The 27,571-nt window shown below is 39.8% G+C and overlaps 1 protein-coding gene across 1 annotated transcript in view; it reads left to right on the plus strand.

Moving 5' to 3' along the window:
• RAPGEF1 (Rap guanine nucleotide exchange factor 1) overlaps positions 1-27,571 on the plus strand; it is a 160,176-nt gene that overhangs the window by 53,065 nt on the left and 79,540 nt on the right. The window contains exons 2-5 of the mRNA XM_044659687.1: positions 10,070-10,209; positions 10,822-10,935; positions 19,066-19,244; positions 23,806-23,953. Coding sequence (XP_044515622.1) covers positions 10,070-10,209; positions 10,822-10,935; positions 19,066-19,244; positions 23,806-23,953 — 581 coding nt within the window. The remainder of the gene's footprint in view (positions 1-10,069; positions 10,210-10,821; positions 10,936-19,065; positions 19,245-23,805; positions 23,954-27,571) is intronic.

Genomic DNA, 27,571 nt, shown 5'->3' on the forward strand with positions numbered 1-27,571 from the left:
ATCTGTCTTCTAGCTTCATCCTTCAACTGGAGCTGCTCTCTCCAAAGTTACCAACAGTTTCTTAATTTGGTTGCTAAAAGAGTTATTTTGAGGATCAAATGAGATCATATTTGTAAAGTACGTAGCACAGTATTAATAAATACTCATCCTCTTCTCTGCCAAATCTAGGGGACCGTTCTCAGTTCTCAACCTTCTTGACCTCTCTACATACAGCCTTTGAAATGATTGCTCTCCCTCATCTCCTGGATACTCTTTTGAGCTCTCTTGGTTTTCTGGACACCTATCCCTACTTCTGTGACCACTACTTCGAAGTCTCCTTTGCTAGATCCTTGTGGCTCACTCACTAGCCACGGGTGCACCAGATGGCTCTGTTGGGATGTCTTTTCTACTTTCTCTACACTCCTCTTGGTGATCTCTCCAGCTCCCATGGATTTAATCACCACTTCTATGCCCATGATTCTCAGTTCCCACATGTCTAGCTACCTTTCAGACATCTCAAACTGTATTTCCAACAGACACCTGAAATTTCAACATGTTTAATACTGAGTTCATTAGCTTGGCCCCTAAACCCTCTCCACTTCTAAACTTTCCTCTTAGTTTTTCCTTTCCTTTTTTTCCTCTTAGTTTTTTCCTTTTTTTTTTTAAGACCCTTACCTTCTGTCTTAATATATATTCTAAGGCAGAAGAGTGGTAAGGGCTAGTCAATCAGGGTTAAATGACTTGCCCTGGTTCGCACAGCTAGGAAATATCTGAGGCCACATTTGAACCCAGGACCACCATCTCCGGGCCTGACTCTCTAGCTATTGAGCCACCTAGCTGCCTCACACCTTTCCAATCTTAACAGTTTACACACCCCCACCTACTCTTTGATCCAGTGACACTGACTTCTTTTGCTGTTCCCCAAATGAGACATCCCATGCCTGGAATGCTGTCTTCATCTCTACCTTCAAGCATCCCTGGTTTCCTTCAAGCCCCTGAAAAAAATCTCATCTTCTATGGGAAGTCCTTCCTAATCCCTTTTTAATTCTAGTGCCCTCTTTCTATTAACTATTTTCCCTATCTATATAGCTTGCTTATACATATTTGTTTGCTTGTCTTGCCTATTAAATTGTGAATTGAAAGCAGAGATTGTCTTTTTTCTCTTTCTTTGTATTTCCAGCACTTAGTGTAGTCCCTGACACAGAGGAAGCACTTAAAAATGTTTGTTGATTGTCACCTTGTCAGGCTTTGGTCATCTTCTCTCTTGACGACCCTCCCTTGGCTATCTCATTCACTTCAAGACTTTTATTTTTACTTCTATGCAAATGACTTCCAACTCTATATTTTAAACCCTGATTTACCTTCTGAGTAAGCCTTCCAAATTCACTAGATAGTGATTGGGACTGGACCAGTGATTTAGTTGCTAAAGGGAATTCCAAGATGAAGAAATTCCCTCTAGCAATGCAAGCTATCTTTTGGGAAGTATATAGTTTTAGAGAACTGCCTAAAGCATTGTTTTGACCGTGACCCCCCCCCCCCCCCCAAATCTCATTTTCTGCTCCTTTGTCCTACTGTGATCTTAATCATGGATCTTCTCCTTATCTGGTAAAATGAAGGGATTGGACTCTAGACTACCTTGAAGTCCTCTCTAGAATCTCAATCTGTGATGCTCTGATTAGGTGATCTTTAATATCCCTTTCAACCCTGAGCCCTATAAAATTCCTCTTATTATTAGGTCTCATGAGTCTCAACTGGCTTGCCATTTGTGTGACTGTGGGCTAGTCACTTAACCTCTACAAGTCCAGCCAACCCAAATAAGTTACAGACCCACAAGCCTAAAATATAGTTATCTCTACATGTTTCTGTATCATATTTCTCTCTTATCTAAAGTTTCATTAAGACAAGGACAGGTATTCTTTCAACCTTGTGTCTTGCTTGAATGATGCTTTTGCTTACAATAGGTGTGAATACAGCTGAACCAAGGCCAATCTCTGCTGCAGGGTATTTGACTTTTGAATTATATTGGGAAAAGGCCAATAATTCACTTTAAACCCCAGAAGTCCCTGGGGATCCCTTCTGGTATCTGTGCAGCTGAGTGAGCTGACCCTCCCACCGCCATTAATAAGTATAGAATAGACCCATATACCAACACTATCTTGAGTTTAACTGAATTTGTTTATGTAGACTCTAGCTCACTTGAGAGTCACGAAACAGTTTCTGGTTATTATTATCCATATAGTTTGGAATTTGTTCATCCTTTTCTTGGTTTAGAAACAATTAGAACTTCTTTTCAAAGCAAATCCCCCACACTTTGTAGTAATTGTGTCATATATAGGTATCCCTTCCACATTGCAGGAGTTAGGGGTATGATGCCCTGAGATCTGGAAAATCCACACAAAATTTTTTGGCCTTCCCTTTGTACCAGAGAAGAAACCTGAATTTTTTCTTTTTTCTTTTTTGAAGTGTTTACAGGAAAAGAAATTGTATATACTTAGGCTATTGAAAGGTAAAATATGTTTATTATATAATACTATACATATATTTTATGCATTTCTGACTTTCTAAACTTTTTCTTTGTTGTCTTCTGGCCTTCATGTATCATCCGTGCCTTCCACAAAATACCCCCAAAATTTCCATTTCATTTCTTTTTTTTTTTTTTAAACCCTTACCTTCCATCTTAGAATCAATACTCTGTATTGGTTCCAAGGCAGAAGAGTGGTAAGGGCTAGGCAATGGAGGTTAAGTGACTTGCCCAGGGTCACCCAGCTAGGAAGTGTCTGAGGCCAGATTTAAGCCCAGACCCTCTGGGCTCCAAGCCTGGTGCTCTATCCATTGGACTACCTAACTGCTTCTATATACTTCTTTTATAAGGTGCATATTCCAGTCTGCACAGAGTAGCTAACATCACAAGTCCCAGCAGTGCAAATCTCCCTGGTAGCTGTCGGAACACATTCTTTTTTCACAGTGTCTCTTGGCCTTTCACAGCTTGCTGTTTGTGCAGATAGTTCAGCTCACCTGCATCATAGCTGAGCAGTTTACCTACTTGAAAGCACATGTCTGCTTTGGTCAGAAGCTTTTAGGGATCTGTCCTTTCCTAGGACTGCACAAAAACTTGTACTTCGTTAAATTTCTGCTATGTGAACTGTATTCCTTGTGCTGAGTTGGAATTTGTTAGATTCTTAGATCTCTCAGTTTACTTCACTGAATACTTTTCAGCCTCCTTTACATGTTCATCATCTGTCTTCCACCCTGTCAACACTCTTTCTCCTTTAGGATCTCATCTACTTTCATCAGATGAGGTGTTATCTGTACAGATAACTCTTAATCTAGATTTTTCAAATCCATACCATAATCCGACCCTATCCTTTCCATTGGACTCTACTTCAACATCATTGGTTCCCAACTGGATATCTCTTCCCCAATGGTCCTGTCAAACCCATGAGGAATGCATTATCTCTACCCCCATCCACCTTGACTATCTTTCCTCCACACTTCCCAGCCATAGTCATAACCTAGGAGTTATCCTTATTTCTTTCCTATCCCTCAACTCCTACATTGAATCAGTGATCAGTTTGTTGATTCAGTATCTGTAACATTCTCCAGCACTTGTCTCCTTATTATAAAATGGCCCAGTGTAAAGAGCATTTGAAGTCAGAGGATCTGAATTCAAATCCTGACTGCCACTTCCTTTAAAAAACTTTTTGCATTGAATAAAAGCCAATTTTCTTTCCCTCCCACCCCTACCTCCCCCTGGAAAAAAAAAAAGAAAACTCTTATGACAAATATGCATAATTTCTAATCATTTGGTCACCTCTCTAGTTCAGGTCCTCATCATATCTCACTTGAAACCTTATAATAGCTCCTCACTAGTTTCCTTGTTTCCAAAGGGAATCCACATTCCCTTCAGTTGCCAAAACAGTCTTCCTAGTGCATCTGCTTAACTGTATCACTATTCTGCCCAAAAGTTGTCTAGATTTCCTTATTGTTTTCAATCCTTAACCTAGTATGTAAGGCACTCTACATTTTGCACCTTGTAGTCTAATACTGAGATGGATTTTTGCATTCATAAATGTAGATATTCCTTCTAACAATGCACATGAAAACCCATGACTGTCCATCTCATGTGACTCTTGTTCATATGTTTGCCACAGGTTGATCTTCTCCACATGCTTGGAGAATAGGGAGTCCGTTTCCCTTTTTTCTGGTAAAAACATACTAGTAGAACACATAGACCAATCTCACACCACATGACTAGCCCATCTTTTCCAATTACATGTTCTTTGATGACACTCTTTATTACAACAAAAAGTGACCTATATACCTATTTTCTCACTTATAATTTTTTAATGAAAATGGACATTTCATAGAGAAGATCCTTAGTGAGGCAGTTAGTAGGGAGCAGGCAGACCTTCACAGGTGATGCAGAGAAAATACTAGAATCCCATTATGTTTATCGTTTGTTGGTTATTGGCGGAAAAAAGCATTTGATTTAGCAGCAAAATGCTGTCGTTAAGGCTGTCTTCCAACAAGATGTTTTCCATATGTACATCATGGGATTATAGATTCGAATCAAGAAGAGAACTTAAAGGTCATCTGTTCCGATCTGCTTATGTTACAAAATTAAGACCATAAAGGTTAAGTGATTTGTCCAAGGTCATATAGGTATTTTCCGGTCCTCTGACTCCAAAGCCAATTTCTGTGCCCTGTGGCAAGTGATGTACCTAAAGCAGTGATGGCAAACCTTTTAGAGGGGTTAGTGATCTGAGAAATATCCTCAAGTGCCCATGAGGAGGGGGAAGAGAGCAGCCCAGCCCTGTGTCCTTCTGGCTTTCTAGTAACAAACCCTGGTGAACTCTGTACTGGAGTGACAGTGCGTGTGTCCACAGAAAGGATTCTGGGTACCCCCTCTGGCACATGTTCCATAGGTTCTCCACCATAGTCCTAAAGAGAACAAGGAGAAAACATTCCAGGTATGGGGGACAGCCTGTGCAAAAGCATGAAAGAAATGGGATGCCATGTAAGAAGAATAGCAAGTAGTACTTCTTGGATAGAGCATAGTTTTTGTTAGGGAGAAATGACATGAAAACAGTCTAGAAAGATAGGCTGGATCTAGAACATAAAGAACTTATTTTTTTTCTAATTTAATTTTTATTATCGGTTCCAAATTCTCTCCCTAGCCATTGAGAAGGCAAGAAACATTATATCCATTATTCATATGAAGTCATGCAGAACATTTTCCAGGGGGGCAGCTGATTGGCTTAGTGGATTGAGAGCCAGGCCCAGAGATGGGAGGTCATAGGTTCAAATCTTGCCTCAGGCACTTTCTAGCTTTGTGACCCTGGGCAAGTCACTTAACCCCCATTGCCTAGCCCTTACTCCTCTTCTGCCTTAGAACCAATATATAGTATTGATTCTAAAATGGAAGGTAGGGGTTAAAAATATTTTCCATATTAGCCATGTTCTGGGGAGAAAAGTAAGAAAAATAAAGAAAGGGAAAAAATATATATTTCCATCTGCACTTTGAATCTGTCAGTTCTCTATCTGGAGGTGGATAGCATTTAACATCATGAGCTCTTTGGAACTGTGGTGAATTAGTGATCAGAGTTGATTAGCTTTACAATATTACTGTTAATATGTAGATTATTTCTCTGGTTCTATTCACTTCACTCTGCATCAGTTCATATAAGTCTTCCCTGACTTTTTCTGAAACTATTCCCTTCATCAACTTTTATAGCATAACAGTATTTCCTCACATGCATATACCATAATTTGTTTAGCCATTCCTCAATTGATGGGCATTCTCTTAGTTTCCAATTCTTTACCATGACAAAAAGAGCTACTAAGTATTTTTGTACTTATGGGTCCTTTTCCTCTTTCCTTGATCTACTTAGGAGATAGACCTAGTAATAGCATTGCTGGATCAAAGGTTATACAAAGTTTTATAGAGCTTTAAGTTTAAATAGAAAAGCTTGTATTTAATCATAAGAGACCAAAGCTTCTTGAGCAGGAAAGTAATACGGTTAACCCTGTACTCTGGGAAAATAAATTGGACAGCCATGAAGATGCATTGAAGATGGGAGAGATTGGGAACAGGGAGACCAGTTAGAAGACTATTAAAGTAGAACAGGGGAGAGGTGATGAGACCTGAGCTATGTTTCTAAAGATCATAGAGATAAGGGGATATATGGGAAATGTATTTTGAAGGCAAATTCTGTGAGATTTGATGACTGTATGTTGGAGGTGAGGGAGAGAGAAGTCAAGAATGACTCTTAAAGGAACTTTAGTGTCTAGAAAGATAAGGATGCCTTCAATTAGGAAGAGGAATGGATTTAGGAAGAGAAATGGGTTTAGGTGAAAAGATAGTTTCATTTTGGACACATTAGAATTGAGATTTCTATAGTTCATCCCAATGAAGATGACTAGAGGCAGTTACTGATAAAGGCCAGGAACTCAGCAGTGAGCTGAAGGTTAGACATATGAATCTGGGAGTTGTCTTCATAGAGATGATCTTTAAACTCATTGGAATGATACCATTAGCTAAGGAGAGAAGAGTAGGCAGGACAGAGCCCTAGGGTTCACTCAGTCAGGTGGCTAGAGGTGGTTGATGATCCATCAAAGGAGATTCAATCGAGCAATGCCAAGGAAACCAAGAGAAGAAAGCATATCTAGGAGGAAGGCATGATTTGTGGTATAAAAATCTACAATGAAATTGAATAAGAACCGAGAAAAGGCCATTAAATTTAACCATTAAGAGAATGTTGACAGAACAGTTGGGTGACTCAGTAGACTGAGAGCCAGGCCTAGAGATGAGAGGTCCTAGGTTTAAATCTGGCTTCAGATATGTCCTAGCCGTGTGACCCTGGGCAAGTCACTTAACCTCCATTGTACACAGTGTGGATTTTAAGACAGAAGGTAAGAATTTTTTTAAGAAACAGGATACTAAATATCTTTGAAGTGATATTCTTGGTAGAAAATAGTGTTAAGTCAGAATGTTTAATGCAGAATCCACTGTAAGCCACATTGGAGAAGTTAATATGTGACTTTACCTGCATTTTCTGGCACAGGGCAGTGATATATGTCAGGTCAAACTGAAGGGGTCAAACTAAAAGTGCAAGATTGAAATAATCGTGGAAAATTCTGAAGTGTGATTTTGTTCTGTGTGGTTGTTTTGTTTTGTTTTTTTAAGAAATTGTGTTTCTCACACAGAGAAGGGTTGGAGAACTTTGTTCACACCTTTGTAGATAAGGAAAGATGCTTAGGTAGCAGTAGGTTTATGCTTTGCCTGCCAGAAGATTTCCATTGTGTTTATAAATGTTGTTGTTCAACATGGGTTGATGCGGACATGGTTGGGGATGTAGACTCGAAACGACCACACCAATGCAACTAACAACAATATGGAAATAAGTCTTGATTGATTACACATGTTAAAACCAGTGGAAATGTGCATTGGATATGGGGGGGTGAAGGGGAAAGTAAAAACATGAATCATGTAACCATGGAAAATTTTTCTTAAAAAAATATTTAAATCTAAATGTTGTTCAGTTGTTTGAGTCATGCCTGACTCTTCATGACCCCATTTAGTGTTTTTCTGTGGTCTGCCATGTCCTTCTCCAGCTCATTGTGCAGGTGAGGAACTGAGGCCAGCATGGTTAAATTACTTGTCCAGAGTCACACAGCTAAGAAGTGTCTGAGGACACATTTTAACTCAGATCTTTCTGACTCCAGGCCTAAAACTCTATCTACTACAACTCCTAGCTGCCCCATTAACATCATAATCAATCTCAAAGAAGTGGTCTATGATGCCATAAAAGCTTCAAACTTCCTCTGAAAGAAATGAAGAATAGACCTTGTCATTGGGAGTTGCTGACCATTTTTGTTATCAATGTCATACGGAAGTAATAGCCTACCCTGAAGAGATTTTATTTTCCTTTTTAAGTTTCAGGAAACTTTTGAAGTAACTTGTAATTCTGAATTTATAGGTCATATAAGAAGTAAACCTGATTATGCAATTTTCATAGGAAGGATGCAAGAGCCAGAAACAGGTGGAAAGGCCTTTTAGGTTTTTCTAAACAACACTATATAATTGTTTCAATTCAAACAACATTTTTACAGTATCTACTGTCTGCAGGACACTGCTAGGTAGAAGATACAGAGATAAAAAATAAGACATTGTTCCTGACCTCTTCATTCTAGGACCTACCCTCTGTGAATTGTTAATAGTTACTTGTATAGTATCTCTCCCATTAGATTTTAAGCTCTGAGAGCAGGGATTGTCTTTTGACTTCCTTTGTAGCCCCAGCATTTAGCATAGAGCCTGGCACATAGTAGGCCTTTAATAAATGTTTATTGACTGGCAGCTTGCAAAATTGACATTTATCAAAACCAAATTCTGTACTAGTTTATACTGACCTTAATTTCCATTAAAAAATCACTCTACCCCTCCCCCCCAAAAAACACCCTCCTTTTATCACTTGATTAATTGTGTCTAATGATGGAGCTTGTTAAAGTGTATTAAATTCTATGGTAGTCATAATATTGCTTTCAAATGATGACCTGAAGACAATGATCCCTAAATCTTGGCAGAGGGAAGGCTACCAGGATTATATTTCAATCTACTTCAGTAGTTGTATATTTTCTTTCATGTTGACATGACCTCAGGCCTGTCTCACTCCTAAGCTAATAGCATAATCCTGAATCTTGGCTGGCCCAGCTTTAAACTCCCACCCGTGCTGAGGTTGGACTCCAATTTAGGTAGGCAGCCAATAAAAGAGAAGGTGAAATCTCTTTCCCAAGTTTGGTGCTAAAATGGCCCTGCTTGTAAATCTCCAAATGTGACTTCTCTTGCTCCCTTTCACACATTCACTCCTACTCTGTGTTCATTAGAAACCTCATCTCAGCTTTTGCCGGATGGTCATTTATTTTTCTGGACCTCAGTTTTCTCATGTCTAAAATGAGGATTTGGATTAGATGATCACGAAGGGCCCTTTGTGATCTAAATTCTGTTCTATGCTTTTGTGATTTCCAAAAGCCAAGGACCCCCGGCATATGTTTTGCAGTCCTACCTGCAGTCATTCCCTTCAGAGATTTATTCTAGTGAAGCATTGAAGGAAACCAGTCTTTCTCCTAGAGCTGTGACTAAGACTGACTTACTCTAGCTCTGTAATGGGTCAATCTGAGGTTTGGTGGTGTGTTTATACTTTACGTCTTATCAGTGGGGTGATCAGTCTGGCTTTCTGCTTACCTTTGGGCCAAAGTGCCACTCATTCCCAGATAACTCCCAAGGCCAGATAGCTTATCTAAAGTCATCCTGCTTTCTAAGGGATAACTAACTATTCATGAAATGGACTAGAACTTTAGGTCCAGGTGTCTATGCCCAGTTGGCTTTTTATTTAAGTTTTATTTGGTTGTTTTTTTTGTTTTTGTTTTTTATGTTGTGGAACTGGAAAGTTTGTTCCACTCTTATCAGAAATGTTACAGAATTCCTTCCTGTTGTCTTTTAAGTGGCCTCCCTTCACCTAATACTGGCTCTGACTCTTTCAGCTGTTAACTTATCTTCTGTAGTGTCCTAAATAGGAAACTTATTTTTCTTCTCAACTGGGTGCACCAAGAACTGGACTAGGAACCAACAGTCCTGGGATGGGTTTTTCTTGGAACTCTGCCACCCACTTAATTCTGTGACTTAGAACAAACCCATTCTCCTCTTAGGTCTTAGTTTCCCTATTTATAAAAATAAGGAGGTTGGACTAGATAATCATTCTATGAGTCTAATTAATCATATTCTTCCTTCTTGATATGTTTATTAGAAATCTATAAAGTTGTAGGGATCTAATCTAATGATCTGTTAAAAACTTTGCTCAAATCCCTTTCCCTCTCAGCTCTACATCCCAAAGAAACCAGTCTGCAAGGAGATTGCACAAATTCATTAGATTGATATTTTTTCCCCCTTCCCTCTCTAAGAAATTGGACCTGTCAGAAAAAATCAGTATTCCTTTATGTTGGGTAGATCACTCGGTGCCACAAGCAGTAAGTTTATTCTAGGCCACACCATTCCCCTCCTCACTCATAGTGCTTCTACCTGGAATTGTTTCAGATTCTCAGCGCTCTCATCTCTCCTCCTTCACCATGAAGCTGATGGACAAATTTCACTCACCCAAAATCAAGAGAACACCATCAAAGAAAGGAAAACCAGCTGACGTGCCTGTGAAAACCCTTGAGAAACCTGTGAACAAAGTAAGTAAATGAATGGGGCTTCTCCTGCATCTTCTCTTGGGTTAGTTTTGCTCGCCTCTACCTGCTGGGATTGATAGGGGCTTCTGCTATTTTTAAATCACATTCCCGGGAAATGTTCCTTCTAGCACCTTGCACCTATTCCATAGTATTTCATTATTTTAGGAGGGGCCTTCTGAGTTGCTGCAGTATGAACCATCCAGATGGTCGGTGTGTTTAATTTTTATCAGAAGCAAGCTCTGTTGGCCCAAAACCATTCTCCTTTTCTAGCTCTGTAATACTTTGGGCATTTAAGCAACTCTTTGTAGAATATGCTTCATGTTCTCACCCTCAAGGTACCACCACCTCCCCACCCCAAAGTTTCCCACATTCTCTGGTGTGCATTTGCAGCACCATGGAGTTTATGATTTCCAGATCATCTCTTGGCTTTGGGGTGTGTGCTTCTAAAAATGCAAAGTCTTTGAACCTTAGCCAAAGATGTCCTCAACTGCTGGTAACCTCAACAGGGAGAATCCAGCAGATGTATTGAAACAGCTGCTGATGTTGTCATCCCCTCCCTCCAGCCTAAAATGGCCATTTCAAGCCCTGTAGGAATCCAGGTTTCCTCTCTTCCAGGAGGCCACAGACAATTTTCTACCAGAGGGCTACCCTCCTCCCTTGGATCTGGATCACCAAGCAGTACAATTTATGTCCACCAGTGCTGTGGTTCCCAGGTCTCAGAGGCAGAAGGTCAGTGTGACATTAAGAACAATTGGGGTTGCCTTCTACTGCAGTGAACCCTGATCCCATCGTTGGGGGGGATTGAGACAACCTATTGCATCTTTATGTACTGGGTTCTCTGTTCTTTTAGGGTTGGGCGGTGGCCATGGGTTCTAAACACATTCAGGAAACAATTCAAAGGGGCCTCAGATGCCATCTTAGGATAAAACTGAGGGAGCTGGCAGCCCCAGTGGGGCTTGGACAGCACTCCAAGCTTCCATGTGGAACATCCTGGAATCCTCTCAGTTGTTGGGTTGGGTGAGGTACTCCTTGGAGTCTGTTCCTGGTAAGTGGTGTGTTTCATCTTTCAACAGCTGTTTTTCCCAATTACCGAAATTATCTGAATAGCTTAGAAGGGAGTAGGACATTCTGGGGAAAGGGGAGGAGGGAAGATATGGGTTATAATCAAGGGAGAACATGTATCATGTACTGTGCAGGTTGAGTCTGGATTAAGTTGGGAAGGGGACAGACAGTGAGTTCCCAAAAGCTATACCTGCAAAGTGAAATTTTAGTAATACCTTCCAAACTAGAAAAGCCATCCAGCCAGGTTCTACTAATAGACTTTACCTGTTCTCCAAGAACCTTCCCAATCTACTATGGAGCAGCTTATCCCCAAAATGTTGGGTCGTTAGTGATAATTTTTATTTGTGGTGACCCATCAAGAGGAACTAACTTCATGAAAACTGGAGATCAGATTGGAGATGTATACTGGAGGTCACATTTGTGGTTAACAATTTATTAATGTAATTAATAGTTTCATATTGATCTGAAATTATGACAGTATTTTTAAAAAGAGCCTAATTATTCAGGACAGAAATCAAATAAATCTTTAAAAGAAACAAACTCAAGTGACTATCTGTGGTGGATTTATAACAGAGCTTTCCTAACTATCAGTGATGATGCAACTGGCCTATAAATATTGGTGCTTTATGCTGTTGCCTTGACCTAAAGCTGTGTAACTGTTTTTCCTTTTGAGATTAATTCGCAGAGGACCTTAAGAAAATACCATCTAACTATGTTGGGGGTAGGGAGAAGATGGAGGAAATTTTATTGTCTTATTTTAGTAGAGTGATATTTTGTATGAGCTTCCCCAAAGCAAGGGGGATCCTAGAATTAAAAATGAAATATTCAGATTTTGCAAGAGCTGATTTTAAAATCCAGATCGCAAAACCATGGTTAAGGAGTAAACTAGGAGATTTGGTCTATGCCACAATTATTTTTTATTAAAGCCTGTCTAGCAGTCTCCCAGAGGAGAGTTTAATATTAAACTCCAAGGAGAGTGCAAAATGTCATATTGCATCAACCCAGACAACCCAGCTTCAAATGATTTACTAACAGTAATGTTCAAGCTTTGCCTGTAGCCCATTGAAATATTATTGGGTTTACTAGGAGGACACATGCACCCTTTGGCTTTTTAAAGGAATAACCCCTACTTAAAGAAGCACAGGCATACTGGATATTCTTCTGTCTTTACTGTTCTCTTTGTCATGATCTGCCAATTCACTGCCTGCCAAGAGAGTATTTTCACTAAAATATAAGTGTATGTAAACTCTATTTTTGGCATAGAGAACCTTGAGAACAAAGCTGTTTCAGATGCTTTATTGTTGCTCTTCCCCCCTCTGTGTGTAGCCTAGATGAGGAAAAGGGGAGAATAGATGTTAAAATGCCATTTACTTGGTGGGAAAGCCTATAAAAACCCAGGCAGATGATGTGAGCTTGGGGAAAGGCAGAAGCTTCTCAAGGTATAAAATGACTCATGAGACAGGGAAGATGGAAGGGTAGCCTGAGGTTTGAAATAATGTTCTTTGGCCCAGTTTAATTCCTTCCTTTTGATTATGTCTCTTTAAGGGGTAAATCGCTGTAATCAGATGATAAGCTACTTGAGTGATTATGCTAGACAAAGTGAATATAACAGTGCATTTTTTCTAAATCCACTCATATAGTGGGAACATAAGGACAGCCCAGGAAATGTTGGAGTCTGCCAAGGTATAGCAACCCAGATCATGCCAAAAAAATTTCAGGATTTCTTTTTTATTTCTGAGTTTCAAGACAGCTGCATTTTTAATTCATTTGTGAACTTTGATATTCACCTGTAGAGTTTCCATAGCAGTTTTTATATGGAGAATATGAAGTATTCCATAAAGAATTTATATGCCTTTTTTTTTTTACATTTTTTTAAAATTTTAAACCCTTAACTTCTGTACATTGACTTATAGGTGGAAGAGTGGTAAGGGTAGGCAATGGGGGTCAAGTGACTTGCCCAAGGTCACACAGCTGGGAAGTGCCTGAGGCCGGATTTGAACCTAGGACCTCGCATCTCTAGGTCTGGCTCTCAATCCACTGAGCTACCCAGCTGTCCCTATATGCTTTTTAAACATTTAAAAAAACAAAACAGAAAGATGAAATAAGACAAAAAAATGAAATTTAAAAAAAAAGAACAGAACCCAAAAGAATAATAAGGTCTGGGGACAGTAAGCCTTCTCATGCAGTTCAGGTATGATGGGCACTGGGAACATAAGTACAAAAAATGAAAAACACACCTGCCCCTGGGGAACTTACATTCCTTCAAAAAACAGGTAAACTAATCGTGATTTGAGTAAATCTGAGGATGCAGGGCTTAGACCCAAAGCAATACTGGAAGAAGCCAAGTTCAGAGAGTAGCAACTAGGTTCATTTGGATAAATAAATATTGATAACAAGGGTTAATAATAGAGAAAATGGCTCTTATGGAACAAGAGTGTAAGTGGAAAGAACACAAGACAGGATGATATCCCAACTCTTACTAAATGTGTGACCTTAACCAAGTCACTTCCCACTCTCTACACTCTAAATCTCAGGGTCAATCAGTAAGCATTTATTAGGTACCTTTTATATGCCAAATACTGTTCTAAGAGCTAAAGATACAAAGGAGAACAAAAACAAAAAAGGCGAAAAACAGTCCCTTGTCACAAGGACTCACAGTCGAATGGGGGACCCAACCTGCAATTTACATAGTCTGTAACTATGCACAAACAAGAAAGAGCCCAGGTAAATTGAGATTTTCAGAGGGAAAGCACTAAGATTGAAAAGGACTGGAAAAGTCTCATACTGAAGGTAAGATTTTAGCAGGAACCTAAAGAGGAACAAGACTATCCCAGGCTCATGCATATGCAGTAAAAATATTCCCAGTTGGGAGATCTTGTATAGGAACAGCAAGGAGACTGCTGTCACTGGATTGCCAAGTATGAGGGAGGCAGTTAGGTGTCAGAAAGGTAGGAAGAGACCAGGTTGTGAAGGACTTTAAAAGCCAAATAGAATTTTATATTTGATCTTGGGGAGAATAATAATAGGGAGCCACAGTAGTTTATTTAATTTAGAGGGGAACATGATTTCCCCGTCTATTAAATGAAGTGCTTGGATAATTTGTTATCTAATGTTCTCACCCCATCCCCCACCCCCAGCATTCTGTAATTCTCTCTTTTATGAGACCCTTTCTCTACCCAACATTGTCTGATTCTGACTTTAGAACTTAATGACAACTTAGACGGACTGGATTCACCTTCACATTATCTCTTAAAGAGGAGAAGTATACTAAGAGAACAAAATCTTAGATGATTTTGAAAGTATCAGAAATAGCATCTGTTTGGCGTTTTTATGTTACACATTAAAAAATTACATCTCATTATTACTGGTTTTTATTTTTTCTTGAAAATAATAAAACTATGCTACTGTAGTTATTTGGTAATTCTAACTTTTCATAGATTGGCCCTGCCCCTATGGACAATCCAAATTCATGTAGGCCAAATATACTATAAGTACACTGAACATTTGTAATTATTGTAATTTATTGGTAATACTATTCCCCAATTAGGAAAATGGCAGCAAAAATACAAATGATTAATCAAACACAAAAGTAGATTATTCACTTCTTAATGTAGTGCTACTTATATATACATTTCAGGGCTTCAGTGAATACTTGATTATAGCAACAAACTATTTGAGGACTTCAACGGGAACTCTCCTGTTATCAGCTTCTTGACTTCCATCATGCATAGAATATGATAAAAATAACTTTGTATCATGTAGAAAGAACACTGGACTGGAAATCAAGAGACCTGGGTTCTAATTCTGAATGTAATACTAAATTACCTTGGGTAGATCTCTTTTCCCTAAGATTTCTCCTAAGCCCAAAATTATGATTCTTAAAAAACAGCATTAAGTAATTGAATCTTTTGTCTTTTTCTCTCCATTTCACTTTTCATATGTTCTCTAGTATTTTCTTCTCCTCTGCCTGTGCTTTAGACCTGCCTTCCATTCCTATAGGAGCATTTCTTAGTGGGGGAAGTGCAAGGAGGCTAAAAGAGTGGTTAAACTCCTGAATTAGGCCCTTATTTAGAATTCACTAGTGTTGTATGGTTATTTGAGTCAGTGACAATACCTTGAGCCTGATCCCATAAGCAGCACATGTCAGTGAGAGAGTTGGACTGGCTTGCCTTCAGTCCTGAGAGTTTATGTCTCAATCTAAGTGAAGTAGAGGGATTGAGTTCCTATTTCTTGCTCCAGCTTCTTGTAAATAGATATCTCAGCCTAAACTGCTGGCTGAATTTTCCAAGAAAGCCACAATTTAACAACTAAAAGGAGCAAGGGAAAGAATAATGCCCAAAGGACATTAATTCTGGAAGAAGAATTTGTAGGAGAGTTAATGGATGAAACCTGAATCTGTTAAGCTGTCAGCTCCTTTATTAGACAATTCAAGCTGCCTTCCTAAACAGACAGATTTGAAAGAGAATCTTAGAACAGCAGTTTCAAGGGGCCTTTCAGGTCCCCAACATCAACCAACCTTTCCATCTTAATAACAAAGTTTCTCAGGGCAGCAAAATGGTGCAGTAGATAGAGTGCCAGGCCTGGAATCAGGAAGACTCTTCTTCCAGAGTTCTAATCTAGATTCAGACACTTCTTAACTGTGTGACCCATGTCAAGTTCACTGCATTGTCTTCCTTTGACTCCCATATTGTACAAATATTCCTAGAGCTCTACATTTTGTAGACTCATAGGATATCATGTCTGGAAGGGAGCCTTAAAGATCTTAAAGATCAACTATTTCAACCACATTTTATAACCTTTGAAAATTGTCAGTTGTTTATTTGTGCACAAATGGGGAACCCCCTCTTTTTTTTTCCTTTTTCATATGTACTTAATGAAGTTCCCTCTTCTTTTTTTTTTCTTTGCTATTTTGCTTGATAATTTCATTAGCTTGCATGAATTCAGTTATCTCTGTGTAAATTATTCACAGCTCTATTTATCCATCCCTGTTCTCTCTCTTGATCTCTAGTCTCGAATCTCCAGCCTATCTTTTGGAATCTTGAACTGGATATCTTATAGACATCTTAAACTCAGTATCCCAAACTGAGTTTATTTTCTTCCTGCCCTACACCCCCAACCTCTCTACTCTTCCCAACTTCCCTATCATTATTGAGAGTACCACTGTATTCTGAAACTCCCAAACTTACAACCTTGGTGTCATTGTCAGCTCTTCACTCCTTCCACCCCCATATAAAATCTGTTGCCAAGCCCTGTCAATTTTACCTTCCTAATTTCTTCTCTTCTGTCTTAGATTCTATATTAAATACTGGTTCCTAGATAGAAGAGCAGTAAAGGCTAGACAATTGGTGTCAAGTGAATTGACCAAGTCACACTGCTGTGAAGTGCCCAAGGTCACATCTGAACCCAGGACCTCCCATGCAATAGCCTTCTGATTGGTCTCTGAAGTCTCTCCTCACTTCAATCCGTCCTTCACTCAGTTATCAAATTGCTGTTCCTAAAGCACCAAGCCTAACTGCAGAGACTTCCTATTACTTCCAGGATCAACTATAAAATCCTTTGTTTAACTTTTAAAAGCTTTCATACTTTAATGCTGGCCTCTTCCTACCTTTCCAGTCTCTTTACACTTTCACTTTACTCCTTCCCACATACGATGCTATTTGGTGACACTGGCCTTCTGGCTGCTCCAACAAGGCTCTCCTCCTGCCTCTGGACATTTCCATTGACTTCACCAAATTAGAATTTCTCTCCTTCCTCATCTTCCCCTACTGGCTTCTTTGACTTCCTTCATATCCCACTAACAAGAAGCCTTTAGCAGTCATCCTGAGTGCTATTGCCTTTCCTCTGATCTTTTCCTTTTGTGTCCTTTAGGACCTAGTCATTTCCATGTTGTCTCTCCCATTAGATTAGTGAACTCCTTGGGGAAGACACCATTTTTTGCCTTTCTTTCTACCCCCAAAGCTCTTAGCACGTTGCCTGGCATATAGTAAGTACTTGATAAAGATTGTTGACTAAAATGGTTTGGATTTAAGATATTCCTCTCCCAATCCTCCTTGTCTCTCTCCTTTTTGGAACAAGAAGCTAGTGTGCAGAACCACCAGCACCCTGTGAGCAGACTTTTCATTATGTGCCTTTTAATTATTCAAAGGTGCTACAAATGGGATAGTTCAAAAGGTTTGATTGGCAGAGATATGTTTAAATCTAATGTTACTCTCTGTGTTAATGGGTGGGTGTCCATTCTTTTGAGCATTCTCACTGATTGTATCTAAATAATGAAGTCACTCAAAAGAGGGACCAATGGTTTTAAAACCATACTCCCAAGGAAGACACAAGATGTTACTTCCTTCACATTCCCTGGTTTAAATTGTAATTGTAGTCTATTACTTGGACAAGTTATCCATTTAGCGGATATCTATTGTCCACCATTCCATTTTCTGTACCCTCTATCTGGATCTCAGTCCACTGAGAGAAGAGATAGATTGGAATCAGCACAGTACTGTGGAAAGATTCCTAGATTTGGAGGCAGAGGGACCTGGGTTCAAATCCTGGCTATGCTACTTACTACCCTGTGTGACCTTCAGTAGGTCACTGAGTACTTAGCTGAACTTCATGTTCTAGGTCCCTTAACAGTAAAATTAAAGAACTAGACAAGATGACTGTCCTGGTTCTCTCTGGCTCTAGATCTGTAATTAGATGATCCAGACTAGGTGGGAGAATGAAGATGCACATAAAAGGACTGACTGAGAGTCCTGGCTACATGTGACTTCCTACATCCCAAAGTCAAAGAGAAATGATTAAGGGTACTTGGTGCCTCTTCTCCCTTCTGTTTATATGGGTAATCAAAAATGAGTTATTTTTCTTCTCCTTGATAGAAGAGGGCTTTTACTGTGAACCAAGGAAACCTGGATCCTGACAGTAGCTGTTTATGTTATTCTTGAGTGAATAATCATTGCCATCTTCTCTTTACTAGGGCGCTACCTTCTCACCCAGAGAATAATCATCTCTTGGTAGTTTCCAAGTTCTTTAGGATCTGTATCTTTTTTTATTTTTATTTTTATTTTTTAACCCTTAACTTCTGTGTATTGGCTCCTAGGTTGGAAGAGTGGTAAGGGTAGGCAATGGGGGTCACACAGCTGGGAAGTGTCTGAGGCCAGATTTGAACCTAGGACCTCCCATCTCTAGGCCTGACTCTCAATTCACTGAGCTACCCAGCTGCTCCCTGTATCTTTTTAAACTGACAAGTATCCAAGCCATTTTGTAGTAGTTTTGTGTCCAGCGGAAAATTATGATGGCATATTTTGTTTCTTAACCCAGCAACCCCCCTAAACTGAGAGAGACCCATCAATCTTAAAGAACCATAGAAGGAAGATTCTTTATATAATCTGCAGCCTATCTCTAGGTACCTCATGGGACCCTCCTGCTGGTTTTCTAAGTATCTCATGGCCATTAGCAAATTAGTTGTCATGATACTCTTGATTAATGGCACTCTCTGTGTGGGGTTGATGAGTAGGAGAAAAAGGAGGCGGTGTGTGACTTTTCAAAGCCACTAGTAAGTCTGTTTGAGAAGCCAGGAAGGGAATTCAGGAAGATCTAGCCAGGCATCCTATGTCCAAAAACCCTCTGGCTCCCTGGAGGATGACAGGCATCCTGTTATAGGATGCCTGCCATCATTAGGGTGGGATTTTCTGCATCTGAGAGCCTTTCCTTTTCCCATCAGTCTCAGACTAATTTCAGTGAAATAAAAATAGCTCCCTTTAATCTCTCTCTTTTCCCCTCCTCGTCCTCAACTCACTGTTTCAGAATCTCAGCTGGCTGGAAGAGAAAGAAAAAGAGGTTGTCAGTGCCTTGCGCTACTTTAAGACCATTGTGGACAAAATGGCTATTGACAAGAAGGTGTTGGAAATGCTTCCAGGCTCGGCCAGCAAGGTCCTGGAGGCCATCCTACCGCTAGTGCAGACCGACCCTCGAATTCAGCAGAGGTGAGTTGCTGGGAGTTTCTGCAGAGGGTTAGAACTGGATAAGAATGATTCCAGAGAGTTTAAAGTAGAGTAGTTTAAAGTATCAGGTGCGATCACATCGAGGGTTTGACTAATGTCTTCATCTTTTGTGCCCCGTGGGTAGCCTGCACATATTCTCTTATTTGCTTAAATCATTGCTTGCCTAGGATTACAGGATTTAGACCGCAGAGGGATCTCAAATCATCTCATCCTGGGATTCCTAATGTTTTTGTGAAATTGACCATTTTCCTAAGAATAATGTTTTTAAATGCATAAAATACATAGGATTAAAAAAGAAACCAATTACATTAAAATAAAGTTATCAAGAAAAATATATATGTATTGAAACACTTTCATGGATCTAAATTAAGAATTTCTGATTTAGTCTAATCCTCTCATTATACAGATAAGAAAACTGGCACCTGGGGAGAGCAGAGAAAGTACCCTAAGGACACACAAATCCTAAAGAGCAAAGCTGCAATTAGGTCCTCTGACCCCCAAACCAGGGTGCTTTCTCTCACCATATACACTATGCCATCTTTTCCTGCTTCTGAGCTCCCCCACCCTTTTCTCCTTTCCTATTAAAATTTGACCAGATGCCATTTCCTAGAAAGTGGAAGGAACCTCAGCAAGCATCTAGTCCAACCCCAACCTGAAGACCAGATTCCCCTTGACATCTCCTGGATGTGACCAGTCAGCTTTAGCTTAAAGATATTCTATGATGGGGAACTCATTTACCTTTTGAGATAGCTTGTTCCATTTCCAAACAGCTCCAATGATTAGGAGAGTTTTTCCTTATGTGGAGCCAAAGTTTGTCTTTCATAACTTCTAGTCAGTGGTCCTAGTTCTTCTTTGTTCTGGGGCCAAGGAGAACTGATCTAATCCCTCACCCATGTAATGGCCCTTCAGATACTTGAAGATAATTATCATATGTCCTACCTGCCTGGGGATGGATTTGAAGTTCAGAGAGCTCATTGTGAATGCCTACTTTGCCTCTTAGGGCCTCTGTGACCTTAAAGTAGTTACTTTATCTCCAGAAAGAGGTGGTTGTATTTGATGACTTCTGATTGCTTTATGATTCTTTCAACACACTATCCCCTGGTGTGTTTCCAAGTCTCTTCTTCCATGAGGCCTTCCCACATTTCCCCTGGTCAGGTGTTAGATATCCTCCATGTTCTGAAAGCAATATCATTGCAAGCACTTAATCAAAATCCTGTCTCACTCTGGGTGTTCCCCCTGATAAATGCAGAATTGCATATTTGCCATATTTCTGTTCCCTTCACTTTACACATAGTAGGCACCCACTAAATGTCTGAGTTATTGTGAGTAAGATGCTTTCTAAACTCTAAAGTGTTTCATCAATTCAGATCACTAATTTTTGAGACACAAAAATAAGTAACTATAGTGTATAATATTTCAGTAAGAAGATGGAAGCAACATGTAAAATGAGACCTATGGGAGCAAATCGTTACCAGCCAGGGGATCAAGAAAGGTTTCCTGGAGGAAATGTCATTTGAGTTAGGTTGTAAAGAATGAGTGAGAATTCAGCAGGGAAAGAAGAGAAGGGGAAGACGTTTCAGGCATAGGAAACAGCTTGAACAAAGGTCCAGAGGAAGCGAAGTCCAGTACATGCACTGGGACTGAGTCTAGTTTGACTGGAATCTAGAATGTGTGAAGGCAAATGACAGGGGATGAGGCTAGAGAGAGATGTTGGTATCAGACTTGGAAAGTCCTTGAATGCCATGCAGAGGAGTTAGAACTTGATTCAGTAAGCAGTAGAAAACCTTGGAGGTGAGGGGTGGCATGAACAAAGATATGTTTAAGAAAGACTATTCTGGGCATAGTGTGAAGGGAGAATTACAGAGGGAACTCCTAAGAAAATTATATGGAGTTGAGACTTTATGCTTGTGCTAAAGTGCATACCTTCCTTAAGGAGTAATGTAACAGATCTGCCCAGAACGACCCATTCTGTTCAGTAATACCTGAAAAGTGTATTTTGTTTTTAATAGAATAAAATCCTCAATTAAAGCAAACCAGGAGGAGACGGGTCTTGAGCAGCTGTCAGATTCCCTGCTGGTTTCACGTTTTCCTACTATATTACCTGTTGAGGATAAATGCATGCCCATTTTGACTCTTTGAGATGGCTTCATGCTTATGTATCCCCCTGAGACTGAAGGTTTTATGAGCTACTTTCAGTAGCTGGCAGTAAGGGGAAATTTTTTTCTTTTTCAGAGAAATAAAGCAGAGTATCTCACCATTTTCCAAGGAACCATCTGCCTTGCTAGGCTTCCTTCATAGGCTTTCAGCTAGTTGGCCCATTTACACATTGAACTGGCCCATATTGACTAAAAGCTCATTGGAATTAATCTTAGATAAGACAGTTGGGATTTTTAAATAGCAGAAAATCAGGGCTTATCCTGGAGCCTTGCTAAACCCTTGTCCTCCAGTTAATTTGGTAACTGGCCATCCCATGTGCTGTTTTGTTCATTCATTTAAGAGGCAGTATGGTGTCACGGAAAAATCACTCGATTTGAATTTGGAGGACCTGAAATTGAACCTGGCTCTGCCACTTTCTAAGTAACCCTGGACAAGATTTCTCATCTCTGTAAAATGAAAACAGTCATATTAAATGGTCTGTAAGGCCCTTGAGAGATTTATTAGTCCCCTGCTCTTACTATGGACCAGTCACCCTGTGTCAAGCACTGTGCTAGGCACTGGGAGAGATCCAGAGATAACTACATTTATAGACTGTAGGCTCTAAGAATGATGATAGATGATTCTCCTTCACTACATTATCAGCAAATATTTTGGGAGACATGTTAGAACAGTATCACTGCAGGCATGTACAAGACTATTTTCCTCCATTTCAGAAACAGGGAGTTGACTGACCCACCAGGCAGCATTTTCATAATATTTTACCCTCTCCTTCCTTTCCTAACAGAGAACCTAAGAGGAATACTATTTTGCTTACAAGCCAGTGCATAGAAGATGGTGGGAAGGGGGAGAACAGATTGTATGTGTATGCACAAGAAAATAGTATTGAATTCCTTTTTTGCTTCCATTACCATCACAAGGAAATAGAAATGAGTTAGACAAAGTAGGCTTTTTGAGTTTTACTTCCATGGAAAATTAATTAGCCTACTAGTAATACTTCGGAGGAATTCCTCTTTTGGCAGTGTCTCCTCACTTGGGATCATTCTTGTGAGGCTGATGGAGTTTTCAAAGGAAGGCTCCAGCTCCTGGGACAAGTAGGCTTATAGGATCTAGAACTAAAAGGACCTTAGAGACCCTGTAAATCAACCCCTCCATTTTACAGGTGGGAAAACTGATGCTTAGACAGAGTATATGACTTACAAAATTCCATAGCTTATAAATGGCAGAGCCAGGATTTGAATCCAAATCTATTGCCTCTGAATCTCAGGTTCTTGCTGCTTAGCACAATGTAAACATTGTGATACCTTCCTTTTGCTCTCTCCTCCAAGGTAACCAGCCTAGGACTCACAGCTGGTCCTTTGAACCAGCTTTCTTGAAGCTAATCAGTGAAGAGTTGGTCTTGTTTTGTAGACATTTTTCTGTTTCTAATGAGACTTGAAAGTATAGATTGCAGTTTAGTTTCTCTCCTCTCTTGTATGAACATGCACAGACAGAACGGAATGATGGGTTAAGCGGGGGAAAATGTAACTTTCCTTTGAGTCTTGGATTTGAATGACTTTTTTCCCATTATCTGATTTCCAAAGCCTTGTCATATGTTTGAAACATTGTATTTTCTTCCCCCCAAAGGGGTGTTTTATTTCTAAATGGTTACCTCAATTCTATTCTCTCCCCTGTCTCCCAAAACCCGCCCCATAAGGAAAGCAGGGTATTCATTAAACTACTCTCCCCCAGTATTCATTAGTAATACTTAATGCATTGAATGAAGAGAAGATGGTTTTCAGCCTTCCAAGGAAGCATAAATGAAAGTTATCTGAAAAGTGGTTCTAAAATATATGGCGACATTATGAAAATAACTTTATCTTTGGACCTTAATCCACACCCCATTACCACACCTCCAGCAAAAATCACAGATCTGTGAATTTATCATTCTTGGGATAACCTTAGTTAATTAAGGCTGGCCTATGAGAGACCCTGAGCCGCTATTCTATTGTGACTGAGAATAAAGAGCTGAGAAGTTGAATGTTTTATTCATAGCTTACTCAGAGAGAAATTCTAAAAAATTAACAGTCCACAAAGAGGTCATGATCACTCCTTCCAAAGAAGCTACTATGAAAAAGATTGTAAGTGTGTCGGGTTTGTCACAATTCACAAAAGTGGTATGGTGATATAGATCATGTCTAATAAATAAATACTTTTCAGTGGAAGAAGAAAGAGACACTTTGTAAATGTTGAAATTTGACCTCAACACTATTGACACTGCAGGGAAAATCCACTAATGTTGGAATCATATTCTGTTTTCCAACAATTCATTCAGTGGGAGGATTTCTTCAAGCATCAGACCATATACTTGCTTACTTTACTAGTCCTGGAATCCTTTTCTCCCCTCCAGCTCAGCCATCTCCTCTTGCTACAGCCGAGTATACCAGAGCCTAGCCAATCTCATTCGCTGGTCAGATCAAGTGATGCTGGAAGGTGTAAACTCAGAAGATAAAGAGATGGTGACAGAAGTGATTAAAGCTGTTCTGGATGGAGTGAAGGTACTGTGATTCAAACATTATACTAAATTCTGTAATGTGACATGCTAGGAAAGGATAATACCTATACATAACTCTACTAAGAGCAGACCGTCTTTAGGGACACCTAAAACATTTTTTGTGGTATTAATATGATTTAAATTCTTCCATCAGTTCAGAGCTGAGTGAGTTGTCCAATCTGATAATTTACTTGATTCTCTCAGGAAAGGTATATCTGGTGACTTGAATTATGCTTGCTCCAAAAGGCTCATCCTGGCTGTTTAAGAACGTGCTAGAAACTGTCTTTATTGAGCATTGTAGTACATTTGCAATAAGCCTTTACATTGCTCCACTAACTGGGCATATTTGTTATCTGAACAAAATCTGATAAGGGTGTTCTGAGAACAACAGATATTTTAACTATCACCTTTTCATTTTTCAGCAAGTACTTTTTTTTTTAAACATTTATTAATATTCATTTTTAACATGGTTACATGATTCATGCTCCTACTTTCCCCTTCAACCCCCCCCCCCCCCGCTCTCCCCCCACCCATGGCCGTTGCACATTTCCACTGGTTTTAACATGTGTCATTGATCGAGACCTATTTCCAAATTGTTGTTAGTTGCATTGCTGTGGTAGTTTCGAGTCCACACCCTCAATCATGTCCTCCTCAGCCCATGCGTTCAAGTAGTTGTTTTTCTTCTATGTTTCCTCTCCTGCAGTTCTTCCTCTGAATGTGGGTAGCATCTTTACCATAAATCCTCAGAATTGTCCAGGGTCATTGCATTGCTGCTGGTACAGACATCCATTACATTCAATTTTACCACAGTGTATCAGTCTCTGTGTACAATGTTCTTCTGGCTCTGCTCCTTTCACTCTGCATCAATTCCTGGAGGTCTCTCCAGTTCACCTGGAACTCCTCTAGTTTATTATTCCTTTTAGCACAATAGTATTCCATCACCAGCATATAACACAATTTGTCCAGCCATTCCCCAATTGAAGGACATACCCTCCTTTTCCAGTTTTTTGCCACTACAAAAAGCGCAGCTATAAATATTTTCATACAAGTCTGTTTATCTATGATCAGCAAGTACTTTTTGATAAGAAAAACTAGACTCATACCTCCACAGGGACATTACCTTAAGCCTCTTGTTTGCAGGCCAGACGAAGGTTGGAGCTTTAATTTTTCTTTTGAGCTCTTGACCCAGGCCCAGATAATCTATCTAATCTGAAAGCCTACTTCAGTTCTTTTTAAATGGCTAGCCCTGCCTTGTACTTGTTGTCAGATGCCTGAAAGATGTATCAACCTTACTCCCTTTCCCCAGTAGCTCCAGAGATAAAAACTAGAGCCCGGGAGTTAGAGAAGCAGTTTCTCCTTCAGTATAAGGAAAGCCTTTCTAACAATTAGAGCTGTCCATTCATTTTGAGCTCCTCATAATTGGAAATGTTCAAAGAGAGACTGAATGACAGTATAGGAAGAGTTCCTGCATTTGTGAGGAGGAAGGAGGTTGGACCAAATGTTTTCCAAAGTGTCTTCCAGCTCTTTAAAACCGTATTCAAAGGCCCCTTCTGGGGCCAACATTCTATGTCTAAGGCAGTGAAGGCGAACCTTTTAGATAGATGGTGGGCAGTGTCCCCAGATGCACATGGAGAGGGTGAGGGAAGCAGCCCATCCTCATCCCTCTGGCTTTCTAGTAACAAACTCTGGAAACCTCTATGCTGGGGTGATGGTGGGCGTGCCCACAGAGAGGGCTCTGAGTGCCCCCCTCTAGCACACATGCCATAGTTTCACCACCATGGTTCTAAGCTCTTTCCCTGCTCTAACATTCTGTGCTCTAAAGTCCCCTCACAGTTCTGATATTAGCTGTTCTAAAGTCTCTTCCAGCTCTGACATTCTAGATTCTCATATCTCTTCCAGGTCAGACATTCTTCATTCTAAAGCCTCTTCCAACCCTAATAGACCTTGTTTTAAAGTCTGTTCCAGCTTCAACATTCTATACCAGTGGTTCCCAAACTTTTTTGGCCTAACGCCCCCTTTCCAGAAAAAATAATACTTAGCCCCCTGGAAATTAATTTTTTAAAAAATTTTAGTAGCAATTAATAGGAAAGATAAATGCCCCTGTGGCCATCACCATGCCCCTGGATCGCTGCAGCACCCACCAGGGGGCTGTGGCGCCCACTTTGGGAATCACTGTTCTATACCATAAGTTCTTTGCCTAAAATATGTGCTTTTTTAACAGCTCCCAAGTGGCTCTCTTTCTAAAAAGAGAGACTGCTGAGGTGTCATGTTTGAGGAGTGCATAGCTATTAAACTCTCCTTTGGTGCAATGTATCCCTCTCATCCCAACGGGTGGTTTAAAAATAGGGTTTAGCCAATCAGTCCAGTTGTTTATGACTAAACCTGGAAGTGCTCTTATTTTTGAGGCTAGATTCTCAATGCTTTTTAGACTAAGGATCATTGCAACAGTTAAATACAAAATAACTTTCAGAAAGTTAGCAAGCTCAGAAAAGAGTTAAACTAAGTTCCTGAGCATGAAAACCTATAGTGTTCCCAACCTGATTTTCTACACAGTCATGAACATCCAAATGCCATTGGTTCACTTTGAGCTGTCTCAAATGGTGCTAGCTGTGATTTCTGGAGTAATCAATACAAAAAGAGATAGAGTTTTGTCAAAATTGTTCTCAGTTGAAAAGCATTTAAGTGCCTACCATTTACCAGGCACTGGATGAAATGCTGGGGATCCAAAGACAAAGCAAAACAAGCCTTGCCTTCAAAGAGCTTATATTCCAAGGGAAGGCTACAACATGCACTTGTATAGTTCTATAAAAAACAAAAAGCAAATACAAGATAACCTTGGAAGCACACCCAGCAACAATGACCTCATACAGAAGGCTTGAGTCCCCAATCAAATCAGGGATTCCATTTGATAGAGGTGAGGAAAGGAGAACATTCCTGGCATAGAAAATAATTAGTGCAAATCCCAGAGTCAGGAGATAGTGTTCTATGTGAGAGACAGCAGGAAGGGACACTCTGTAGAATATAGGAAGGAGAGGCATGTGTAACAGGCCTCAAAAGGTAGAATAGGCCCACTCATCAGGAGCTTTAAGTACCAGAGGTATTTATATTTGATTCTAGAAGTCATACGGAGGCATTGGAGTTAGTATTATGATAATAGTCAAGCCTGAATTTTAGGAAAATCACTTTAGTGTTTTTTAGTGTCAAATTCAGTTATAAATATGATCCCTGTAGCCACATATTGACCTAAAAAAGCCATAAATTAACATTATCTCTGTTTTATTATATTTTTATTTGGTTCATTAAATATTTCCAGGGGCAGCTAGATATATCTCAGTGGATGGGAAGCCAGACCTAGAGACAGGAGGTTCTGGGTTTAAATATAACCTCAGATATTTCCTAGCTATGTGATCCTGGGCAAGTCACTTAACCCCCATTGCCTAGCCCGTCCTGCTCTTCTGCCTAGGAACTAATACACAGTATCAATTCCAAGACAGAAGGTAAGAGTTTAAAAACATTTTCCCCAATTATATTTTAATCTGATTCTAGCTGTAGTTGGAAGTTTTGCAGGATTACCATGAGTTTGACATCTCTCATAGAGAGGACAGATTGGTTTGGTAAGAGA

This window comes from Gracilinanus agilis, chromosome 2, assembly GCF_016433145.1.
Source record: "Gracilinanus agilis isolate LMUSP501 chromosome 2, AgileGrace, whole genome shotgun sequence".
NCBI classification, from domain to species: domain Eukaryota; kingdom Metazoa; phylum Chordata; class Mammalia; order Didelphimorphia; family Didelphidae; genus Gracilinanus; species Gracilinanus agilis.